Source organism: Eriocheir sinensis, chromosome 7 (genome assembly GCF_024679095.1).
Source record: "Eriocheir sinensis breed Jianghai 21 chromosome 7, ASM2467909v1, whole genome shotgun sequence".
NCBI classification, from domain to species: Eukaryota; Metazoa; Arthropoda; class Malacostraca; order Decapoda; family Varunidae; genus Eriocheir; species Eriocheir sinensis.
In genome coordinates, this window is record NC_066515.1 from 1,545,597 (window position 1) to 1,558,096 (window position 12,500).

Sequence of the window (12,500 nt, forward strand, 5' to 3'; positions counted from 1 at the left end):
TCCTTCTTGAATCATCCCTCCGTCATCCTGTCACACTAAGGGCACTCAAATAAAGGTAAAAACAGTGAAAAAAGCGAAAAATAGGGAGGCTTTTCACGAGCGAGTCCGCCATCTTCCTCCTCCTCTTCCTCTTCTTGCCTCCCATGACGTCACTTTGTTTACATGTCGAGAAATTTGAATATCGTGTTTTTTTCTGCCTTAATTTAGTGCTTTTAGGTTGTTTCAGTGTGTTTTTATTACTTATTTAGGCTTTAATGATATTAGAAAGCTGTTTCATGTGTATAATTAAATTTCTTAGCAATAACGAATGCAGAGGGACACTTCTCTAAGCTAAATATCGCCTTTTTCAACCTTATCTTATTGTTTTTATGTTGATTTAATGTATTTTTGTTACTTAATTAGGCGTCAATGATACTGGAAAGGCTTTTAGAGGTATATAATTAAATTTTTACGCGACAACAAATGACGGTGTACATTTCTCTAAGCTAAATATCGCCTTTTTCTACCTTATTTTAGTGTTTTTATGTTGTTTTAATGTATTTTTGTTACTTAATTAGGCGTCAATGATACTGGAAAGGGTTTTAGAGGTATATAATTAATTTTTTACGCGACAACAAATGACGGTGTACATTTCTCTAAGCTAAATATCGCCTTTTTCTGACTTATTTTATTGTTTTTGTTGTTTTTATATAATTTTGTTACTTAATTAGGCGTCAATGATACTAGAAAGGCTTTTAGAGGTATATAATTATTTTTTTACGCGACAACAAATGACGGTGTACATTTCTCTAAGCTAAATATCGCCTTTTTCTGACTTATTTTAGTGTTTTTATGTTGTTTTAATGTGTTTTTGTTACTTAATTAGGCGTCAATGATACTAGAAAGGCTTTTAGATTTAATTAAATTTCTATGCGATAACAAATGACGGTTTACATTTTTGAGCTAAATATCGCCTTTTTCTGCCTTATTTTAGTGTTTTTATGTTGATTTAATGTGTTTTTGTTACTTAATTAGGTGTCAATGATACTAGAAAGGCTTTTAGATGTATATAATTAAATTTCTATGCGACAACAAATGACGGTGTACATTTCTCTAAGCTAAATATCGCCTTTTTTTGGCTTATTTTAGTGTTTTTATGTTGTTTTAATGTATTTTTGTTATTTAATTAGGCGTCAATGATACTAGAAAGGCTTTTAGAGGTATATAATTAATTTTTTACGCGACAACAAATGACGGTGCACATTTCTCTAAGCTAAATATCGCCTTTTTCTGCCTTATTTTATTGTTTTTATGTTGTTTTAATGTGTTTTTGTTACTTAATTAGGCGTCAATGATACTGGAAAGGCTTTTAGAGGTATATAATTAAATCTTTACGCGACAACAAATGACGGTGTACATTTCTCTAAGCTAAATATCGCCTTTTTCTGACTTATTTTATTGTTTTTGTTGTTTTTATATAATTTTGTTACTTAATTAGGCGTCAATGATACTGGAAAGGCTTTTAGAGGTATATAATTAAATTTTTACGCGACAACAAATGACGGTGTACATTTCTCTAAGCTAAATATCGCCTTTTTCTGCCTTATCTTATTGTTTTTATGTTGTTTTAATGCATTTTTGTTACTTAATTAGGCGTCAATGATACTAGAAAGGCTTTTAGATTTAATTAAATTTCTATGCGATAACAAATGACGGTTTACATTTCTGAGCTAAATATCGCCTTTTTCTGCCTTATCTTATTGTTTTTATGTTGATTTAATGTGTTTTTACTATCAATTTAGGGTTTAATGATACTAGACAGGCTTTTAGAGGTATATAATTATTTTTTTATGCGATAACAAATGAAGGTGTGCATTTCTATAGTCTAAATATTGCTTTTTCTCCATTAAGTTAGTATTTATAAGTTATTTCAGTACATATATTATATTTTCTAAGTTATTATAATAATAGGAAGGCTTTTAGATATATATATAATTAAATTTCTAAGCAATAACAAATGCAACTGTATATTTTTATGCTAAATATCGCTTTTTCTCCATTGATTTTGTGTTTACAAGTTATTTCAGTACATATATTATCTTTTCTAAGTTATAATAATACTAGGAAGGGTTTTAGATATATAATTAAATTTCTAAGCAATAACAAATGCAACTGTATATTTTTATAGTCTAAATATTGCTTTTTTCTCCATTAATTTAGTGTTTACAAGTTATTTCAGTACATATATTATCTTTTCTAAGTTATAATAATACTAGGAAGGCTTTTAGATATATATAATTAAATTTCTAAGCAATAACAAATGCAACTGTATATTTTTATAGTCTAAATATTGCTTTTTTCTCCATTAATTTTGTGTTTACAAGTTATTTCAGTACATATATTATCTTTTCTAAGTTATAATAATACTAGGAAGGCTTCAAGATGTATATTATTAACTCCTAAAATGATATATAGCAAAAAACGTATAAGGTAGTAGGCTATCTTATGGCGAAAATTAATTAGACATTGTTTTTCTCATATTTCAGCGGTTTTCCTGAAAATTAATTAGACAGCTTTTTTTCTCATATTTCAACGGTTTTCCTATATCTAACTATCTATCTATTAATATCTAGTACATACAGTAGGCTAACGTAGGTCGAAACGATTTAAATACAACTTTCTTTCCATATTTTAAGTTTTCTAATGATTGAACGTCTATTTATTATATATTCTAGTGCTCAATTAACCTATAAATTATGTGATATATGCAGAATTATGTGGAAATTATGTGTAAAGAAAAATATGGGTACAGTCGGCTATCATAGGTGGAAATGAATTGAATATATTGCGGTTTTTAAATCATGTATCGGAGAATTTAATATTTTGGGCGTGGAAATTAATTGAATATATTGCTGTTTTTAAATCATATATCGGAGAATTTAATATTTTGGGGGTGGAAATGAATTGAATATATTGCTGTTTTTAAATCATATATCGGAGAATTTAATGTTTTGGACGTGGAAATGAATTGAATATATTGCTGTTTTTAAATCATATATCGGAGAATTTAATGTTTTGGACGTGGAAATGAATTGAATATATTGCTGTTTTCAAATCATGTATCGGAGAATTTAATATTTTGGGCGTGGAAATTAATTGAATATATTGCGGTTTTTAAGTCATATATCGGAGAATTTAATGTTTTGGGCGTGGAAATAAATTTAATATATCGCTGTTTTTAAATCATATATCGGAGAATTTAATGTTTTGGGGGTGGAAATAAATTTAATATATTGCGGTTTTTAAATCATATATCGGAGAATTTAATGTTTTGGGCGTGGAAATAAATTGAATATATTGCTGTTTTTAATCACGTATCGGAGAATTTAATGTTTTGGGCGTGGAAATAAATTTAATATATCGCTGTTTTTAAATCATATATCGGAGAATTTAATGTTTTGGGGGTGGAAATGAATTGAATATATTGCGGTTTTTAAATCATATATCGGAGAATTTAATATTTTGGGCGTGGAAATGAATTGAATATATTGCGGTTTTTAAATCATATATCGGAGAATTTAATGTTTTGGGGGTGGAAATAAATTGAATATATTGCGGTTTTTAAATCATATATCGGAGAATTTAATATTTTGGGCGTGGAAATGAATTGAATATATTGCGGTTTTTAAATCATATATCGGAGAATTTAATGTTTTGGGGGTGGAAATAAATTGAATATATTGCTGTTTTTAAATCATATATCGGAGAATTTAATATTTTGGGCGTGGAAATGAATTGAATATATTGCGGTTTTTAAATCATATATCGGAGAATTTAATATTTTGGGCGTGGAAATGAATTGAATATATTGCGGTTTTTAAATCATATATCGGAGAATTTAATGTTTTGGGCGTGGAAATGAATTGAATATATTGCTATTTTTAAATCATATATCGGAGAATTTAATGTTTTGGACGTGGAAATGAATTGAATATATTGCTATTTTTAAATCATGTATCGGAGAATTTAATGTTTTGGACGTGGAAATGAATTGAATATATCGCTATTTTTAAATCATATATCGGAGAATTTAATGTTTTTGGGGGTGGAAATGAATTGAATATATCGCTGTTTTTAAATCATATATCGGAGAATTTAATGTTTTGGACGTGGAAATGAATTGAATATATTGCTGTTTTTAAATCATATATCGGAGAATTTAATGTTTTGGGGATGGAAATGAATTGAATATATTGCTGTTTTTAAATCATATATCGGAGAATTTAATGTTTTGGGGATGGAAATGAATTGAATATATTGCTGTTTTTAAATCATATATCGGAGAATTTAATTTTTTGGAGGTGGAAATGAATTGAATATATTGCTGTTTTTAAATCATATATCGGAGAATTTAATATTTTGGGGGTGGAAATGAATTGAATATATTGCTGTTTTTAAATGATATATCGGAGAATTTAATATTTTGGGGGTGGAAATGAATTGAATATATTGCTGTTTTTAAATGATATATCGGAGAATTTAATATTTTGGGGGTGGAAATGAATTGAATATATTGCTGTTTTTAAATCATATATCGGAGAATTTAATATTTTGGGGGTGGAAATGAATTGAATATATTGCTGTTTTTAAATCATATATCGGAGAATTTAATGTTTTGGGGGTGGAAATGAATTTAATATATCGCTGTTTTTAAATCATGTATCGGAGAATTTAATGTTTTGGGTGTCGACTTATGATGTATTTTGGTGAGAAATTAAACTTGAAATATGCAGAAGAAAATGAATTACTGAAGAAGACGTTGAGGAAGAAGAAGAAGAAGAAGAAGAAGAAGAAGAAGAAAAAGAAGAAGAAGAAGATAAAGAAGAAGAAGAAGAAGAAAAAGAAGAAGAAGAAGATAAAGAAGAAGAAGACGAAGAAGAAGAAGAAGAAGAAGAAGAAGAAGAAAAAGAAGAATTATAAGGAAAACTAATACAAGAAGAAAATGAAGAAGAAAAAAAAAAGAAGAAGAAGAAGAAAAAGAAAGAAAGAAAGATGGAGAAGATAAAAAAGAACAAGAGGAACAAAAAAAAAAAAATATACAGAAACACGTAAAAAAATATATAGAAAAAAAATATTAAGTAGAAAAATATAAACACTAGCCTATCACAAATTCAAATAAACTGCTTTCTCAACATATATCAATGGTTATAATATCAAACTCTCCATTAATTACATATTCTAGTCCTAAATTAAACTACAAACACTCTAACATATATATAATTAGGTAGCAAGGTGATTTTACGGGTTAATTAAAGGTATTAGGCTACCAAGTGTCTCATCAATCATAATTATTGCATTTTGACATAATTTTAGCTGTTTTTACATATATTTGTTTACAGTTAATATATATTCAGTTGTTAATCTATGCTATAAAGGCTTATAAGTACGTGTAATTATATGGTAAGGCAATATATGGGTGATTAAAGTATATATTAGGCTATTTTATAAGTGGATATATTGGTCTTGTATATAATTTAGTGTTTTTTTCATTTATATTAGTTCGAGTTTGATATGTATTTATTTTTTAACTAATTCTAAAGATGGTTTTATATGGTTTTGTCTCTCTCTCTCTCTTTCTTTCTTCTCTTCCTTCTTTCCCTCCTTCCTTCCTTTCTTCCTTCTCCTTTTCTCATGTCCAAGGGTTGTTTCATGGCTTCCCTTTTCTAGTTTAGATCAGTTGTTTCTTTGTATTTCGATATTTCACGAGCCACTCTTCAAATCCTCAAATTCTCTGTGGTAGCGAGACCACACCTAGAAATGGATCCCACCGCTGTCACCATTTAAGTTTTTTTCTCATGTCTTAGGGTTATTTCATGGCTTCCCTTTTCCATTTGAGATCATTAGTTTCTTTGTATTTCGATATTTCACGAGCCACTCTCCAAATCTTCAAATTTTCTATGGTAGCGAGACCAGACCTAGAAATGGATCCCACCGCTGCTACCATTTAAGTCTTTTCTCATGTCTAAGGGTTATTACATAGCTTCCCTTTTCCAGTTCAGATCAGTAATTTCTTTGTATTTCGATATTTCACGAGCCACTCTTCAAATCCTCAAATTCTCTATGGTAACGAGATCAGACCTAGAAATGGATCCCACCGCTGTCACCATTTAAGTTTTTTTCTCACGTCCAAGGGTTATTTCATGGCTTCCCTTTTCTAGTTTAGATCAGTTGTTTCTTTGTATTTCGATATTTCACGAACCACTCTTCAAATCCTCAAATTCTCTATGGTAGCGAGATCAGACCTAGAAATGGATCCCACCGCTGTCACCATTTAAGTCTTTTCTCATGTCTAAGAGTTATTACTTGGCTTCCTTTTTTCAATTTATATCAGTAGTTTCTTTGTATTTCGATATTTCTCAAGTCACTCTCCAAATCTTTAAATTTTCTATGGTAGCGAGATCAGACCTAGAAATGGATCCCACCGCTGTCACCATTTAAGTTTTTTCTCATGTCTAAGGGTTATTACTTGGCTTCCCTTTTCCAATTCAGATCAGTAATTTCTTTGTATTTCGATATTTCACGAGCCACTCTTCAAATCCTCAAATTCTCTATGGTAGCGAGACCAGACCTAGAAATGGATCCCACCGCTGTCACCATTTAAGTTTTTTTTCTCATATCTCAGGGTTAATATTTGGCTTCCCTTTTTCCAGTTTAGATCAGTAATTTCTTTATATTTCGATATTTCACGAGCCACTCTCTAAATCTTCAAATTCTCTATTATAGCGAGACCAGACCTAGAAATATATCCCACCGCTACCACCATTTAAATTTTTCTCCACTTTTCGAAACACATGGGAAATTGATTTATTTTTGGAGACTCTTCCATCCCAATTACTCTCTCTGATCCTCTTTTATTTTTACAACAAAGGAGACAGCTCAAGGGCACAAAAAAAGGGAAACAATAATAAAAAAAAGCCCACTACTCGCTGCTCATATAAAGAATCCAAAGAGGTGGCCGAAAGAGGGGTCAATTATCCATTATCATCATCAAACTCAATAAAACAATAAAATGTCACTATATAGACCTACATTTGACACCGCCACCATCACCTCCTCTCTCTTAGACAACCTGCAGATGCCAGTTACTTTCTCTTATTCTCCTGTTTAAGAAATGGATCCCACCGCTGCCACCATTTAAATTTTTCTCCACTTTTCGAAACACATGGGAAATTGATCTAGTTTTTAAGACTCTTCCATCCAAATTACTCTCTCTTATCCTCTTATTTAACCGCCATTATCATTATCAAGCTTAATAAAACAATAAAATGTCACTATATATACCTCAATTTGACACCGCCACCATCACCGCCTCTCTCTTAGACAACCTGCAAATCCCAGTTACTCTCTCTTATAATCCTGTTTAAGAAATGGATCCCACCGCTACCACCATTTAAATTTTTCTCCACTTTTCGAAACACATGGGAAATTGATTTATTTTTTAAGACTCTTCCATCCAAATTACTCTCTCTTATCCTCTTATTTAACCGCCATTATCATCATCAAACTTAATACAACAATAAAATGTCACTATATAGACCTACATTTGACACCGCCACCATCACCGCCTCTCTCTTAGACAACCTGCAAATCCCAGTTACTCTCTTATAATCCTGTTTAAGAAATGGATCCCACCGCTGCCACCATTTAAATTTTTCTCCACTTTTCGAAACACATGGGAAATTGATCTATTTTTTAAGACTCTTCCATCCAAATTACTCTCTCTTATCCTCTTATTTAACCGCCATTATCATCATCAAACTTAATAAAACAATAAAATGTCACTCTGTATACCTCAATTTGACACCGCCACCATCACCGCCTCTCTCCTAGACAACCTGCAAATGCCAGTTACTCTCTCTTATTCTCCTGTTTAAGAAATGGATCCCACCGCTGCCACCATTTAATTTTTTCTCCACTTTTCGAAACACATGGGAAATTGATTTATTTTTGGAGACTCTTCCATCCAAATTACTCTCTCTTATCCTCTTATTTAACCACCATTATCATTATCAAGCTTAATAAAACGATAAAATGTCACTATATATACCTCAATTTGACACCGCCACCATCACCGCCTCTCTCTTAGACAACCTGCAAATCCCAGTTACTCTCTCTTATAATCCTGTCTAAGAAATGGATCCCACCGCTGCCACCATTTAAATTTTTCTCCACTTTTCGAAACACATGGGAAATTGATCTATTTTTTAAGACTCTTCCATCCAAATTACTCTCTCTTATCCTCTTATTTAACCGCCATTATCATCATCAAACTTAATACAACAATAAAATGTCATTATGTATACCTCAATTTGACACCGCCATCATCACCACCTCTCTCCTAGACAACCTGCAGATCCCAGTTACTCTCTCTAATCCTCTTGTTTAACCTTTTCACGTCCATCTCATTGACATTCCACACATCCAGATGGCCGAGGAAGGACAGCCTAGGACAGTTAACAAACAAAGCCTCCGCGGAAGCCATCGTTAGGAGGCAATTAGACTGATTATACAAGTTGGTTTTATATTGACATTCTGCCGTGAAGGAGGTGAGGGCAGGGAGGAGAGGAGAGACAACCCGTATCAAATCATCGTGGAACTCATCAACCGCGTAATTCCTATCGTCTGAAAGAGTGATAGTAAGTGTGGATAGGTTCGGCGTCCCACTTACAAGGGCTTTCATGGCGTTAAACTCGATGAAACTGGAGCGAATGAGCGTAAATGAGGTCAGGGTAGGAAGCCGCACCGTTGGCAAGGCGGACACCCCATCATCGTCGCCATCATCAGCAATAACAAAGTCCGCCTCACCTTCTCCCCCTATTTGAAATGTTGAATGGCGTAGCGTAAGAGAGGTCAGAGGCAGCCGGCCCTTACTTAAAGCCTGCAATAAAGGCCACGCCACCTGGAACTCTAAATTAATATCCAAATGACGGAGATTCTTGAACCGACGCGCGACCTCATGAAAATCCGTTTGGCAGATACTTAAGGAATTCACCATCGGGAAAGCGCTTGTAACAGCCTTGATCACCCCTTCTGATGTAATTAACTCAATGGAGGATAGTTTAGGCGCCACACGGGATAGGTAGGACACATCAGGGAGTGGTCTACGGTTATATGTGTCGATATCACTCAAATGCGTCAGGGATAGAGAACCAGGCGCACTCCTTTCCCCTTTGAGCCTCTGAAGGGAGACCAACATGGGGGCTCCGGTTATGGCTTCCAGGTCTTTTAGGGAGCATAGCGCGCGTGTGATATGCGATGCCAGCTGACCATCCTCATCATCTACGCGAGGAAGCACCAATTTACGCAATGACGGACACCCCGCTGGTCTATTCCCGCTAAAATCCCCTGGGGCTCTATCGTACAGCGCGCCGAGGGAGGAGACCAGCGCCCGCTCCTGCTTAGCGAAATTCGGATCCACCTTGACATAGTTCATGGCGAAGGTTGAATCACACGTACACGCCAACTCAAGCCTTTTCAGCGACTTGCAATGCCCGCCGATGAGTCTGATGACCTCCCCGGTGACCAAGTGAGGCCATAGGAGTGTACTTAAGTTGCCCAGATGTTTCGCGTTTTCACCGATCGCGATTAGGAGCATATTCTCAAGACGTGTTGGGTTGATCTTGTCCGTTAGAGCTGGGTTGCTGTTGTTAAGCCTACACGTCGACATGAACTTGATAACCTGATGCTGGAGCGGCGTCAGGTCAAGAAAGGTCACGGTCGAGGTCAGGAGAGCGTCCAGCGTGTAGCTTAGCGCGCGTTGCAGCCGACTGATGCTGAGTTCGAAGCCCGGATCGTCCCTATTGCGTGATTTTGAGCGTGTGGTTGTGGTGAGCGTCTCGGATACCTTGAGGAGCACGAGGTGGAGGAGAGCCTGGCGCTGGCTCTTAGGGACTGACTCGCCAAGGTAGCGCTGCACTTTGTTGATTTGTCCTGCGGCGGCGGCGGTGGTGGGGGCGCTGTAGATGGTGGTGGTGGTGGGATGTGGTGTCCCTCCTCCTCCTCCTCCTCTTCCTTCTTCTCTTCTTCCTCTCTCGTCTGCTATGCTTTTTCTTCTTCTTCTTTCTCCTTCTTCTCTTCTGTTTGTTTTTACCTGAAGAAAGGGCAAGAGAGAAAGGAGGAAAAAGGTATTATTTCTCTCCCTTCCTTCTTTCTTTCTCCTCTTCCTCCTTCTCTTCTTCTTTCTCCGGCTGTAATTCTACGTCTTCCTCCTCCTCTTCCTAATCATCATCTCTCTTTGATCATTGACGGCCAGAGGTCACTTCTGCGGCCTATGCCTGACATCCAAGCCCCCATTATTGACATGAAGGTGAATGTGACCGCGCCCACTCATCGCTTAACCCGGTAGCAGCGACGGGCCAAATTTGTGGCTTTACCGTGTACCAGCGCCGGGCCAAATTTGAGGCTTTACCGTGTACCAGCGACGGGACAAATTTGAGGCTTTACCGTGTACCAGCGACGGGCCAAATTTGAGGCTTTACCGTGTAGCAGCGACGGGCCAAATTTGTGGCTTTACCGTGTAGCAGCGACGGGCCAAATTTGTGGCTTTACCGTGTAGCAGCGACGGGCCAGATTTGAGGCTTTACCGTGTAGCAGCGACGGGCCAAATTTGAAGCTTTACCGTGTAGCAGCGACGGGCCAAATTTGAAGCTTTACCGTGTAGCAGCGACGGGCCACATTTTTGCCCTGATATAAACCCCCCAAAAATAGATGATGCATAAACTGATCACAAATGCATTGATATATATTATTATGAAGCGGTTTGCGAGCGATGATTTTTTTCTTATTAATTCGCTTAGAGGAGCTTTTAAGAAACATGGTCCACGCAGCTACCGGGTTAATAAGTCCGCGGAAGTGACCCTTGGCGCGGTAATCCTTTATTTCATCAGTGGCTCAGGTGGTTCGCTACTTTGACTTTCACTTCAGAGGACCCAGGTTCGATCCTCGGTACACTCTTACATAATGGTTTCGTGTTAGAAAGAGGAGGAGTGTGTAATATAGACCTACTTCTTCTCTCCTTTTCTTTTCCTGTTATGCAAGGATGATTAGAGAAGACTGAGGAGGAAGAAGAGGAAGAGGAGGAGGAGGAGGAGGAATGGAGAAGTGTATAGATATAACTCATTGGGGTTACAATAGAGAGATCATTTACCATATTACCAGTAGTAGTAGTAGTAGTAGTAGTAGTAGTAGTAGAAAAACCACTACCACTACTACTTATACCAAGACCAATAGCAGTAGTCACATCATCCGTAGTAGTAGTAGTCGTAGTAGTAGTAGTAGTTGTTCCCTTCCTCGTCTTCTTCTTCATCTTCCTTCCCTTCACCCCCTGCAGCGGCGTCCCCCCAACCGCTTTCACGAAGGCCGCCGTCAGTGCCTCCGCCAGCGCCTCCGTGCCCAGGGACCTCAGGGGGGCGACGGGTCGTAGGGGGGGCATGGCTGGAGGGTGGGGGTAGGGGTAGGAGGAGGAGGAAGAGGAGGAGGAGGAGGAGAGAAAAAAAAATTGGGTAGTTAAGATTTAGGAAAGAAGAATTGATGGAAGAGAGAGAGAGAGAGAGAGAGAGAGAGAGAGAGAGAGATAGAGAGAGAGAGAGAGAGAGAGAGAGAGAGAGAGAGAGAGAGAGAGGGAATGCATGGTATGCGAGGGAAGGGAGGTGGAGAGAGAGAGAGAGAGAGAGAGAGAGAGAGAGAGAGAGAGAGAGAGAGAGAGAGAGAGAGAGAGAGAGAGAGAGAGAGAGAGAGAGGGAGGTAAAAATAAGATAATTACAGCTATATATATACACATCGATTAAGAGAGAGAGAGAGAGAGAGAGAGAGAGAGAGAGAGAGAGAGAGAGAGAGAGAGAGAGAGAGAGAGAGAGAGAGAGAGAGAGAGAGAGAGACTTAAAAACAAACAATAGGACATAAAACAACAAGAAAAACAAGAAAACAAATACAAAAACACTAAAAAATAAAAAATAAAAAATAAATGAAAAAAAAAGAAAAAAAAAACACTAACAAACACACATAAAATAAAACAAAGAATAAAACAATCAAAACGAACACAAAACACACATTATACTCACCGGAAGAGCCGTGTGTGACCAGTAATATAAGGTCAAGGAGGTCAGGAAGCGGCCGGAACAAACACTCCCTTCCTAGGTCAACACGGCACTGGCGCGGGATCGGGGGCGTCCTTGTTGTTATGGTAACGGAGGAGCCTGGCGATGTTTGTTTACCTCGATTTGTACGGGATCACTAATCACTGCTCGGGCCGTGGATGTTGTGTTATTTTGCTATATATATATGAAGTACAGAAGCTATGACAAAAAGGATATTTAACCTGTCTCTCCCTCTTCCTTATGCATCTCTCTCTCTTCAAATGCAAAGTCTTAGTGTGGATTTATCCAATATAATTTCACTTCGGTTATAGACAGACCACCGAGTTGCAACCATGGAGTCTGTGTATCTATGTAATCTCTCAACAC

At 36.5% G+C, this 12,500-nt stretch overlaps 1 protein-coding gene across 1 annotated transcript; it reads right to left on the reverse strand.

The window, feature by feature from the left end:
* Positions 1 to 8,091: 8,091 nt before the first annotated feature.
* Positions 8,092 to 11,470, reverse strand: LOC126995272 (uncharacterized). The gene is made up of 3 exons (XM_050854760.1): positions 11,360 to 11,470; positions 8,387 to 10,219; positions 8,092 to 8,130 (listed from the first exon to the last, which is right to left on the reverse strand). The coding sequence occupies exons 1-3, from the start codon at positions 11,468 to 11,470 to the stop codon at positions 8,122 to 8,124; spliced, it is 1,953 nt and encodes a 650-aa protein (XP_050710717.1). The 3' UTR covers positions 8,092 to 8,121.
* Between the last annotated feature and the right edge of the window lie 1,030 nt (positions 11,471 to 12,500).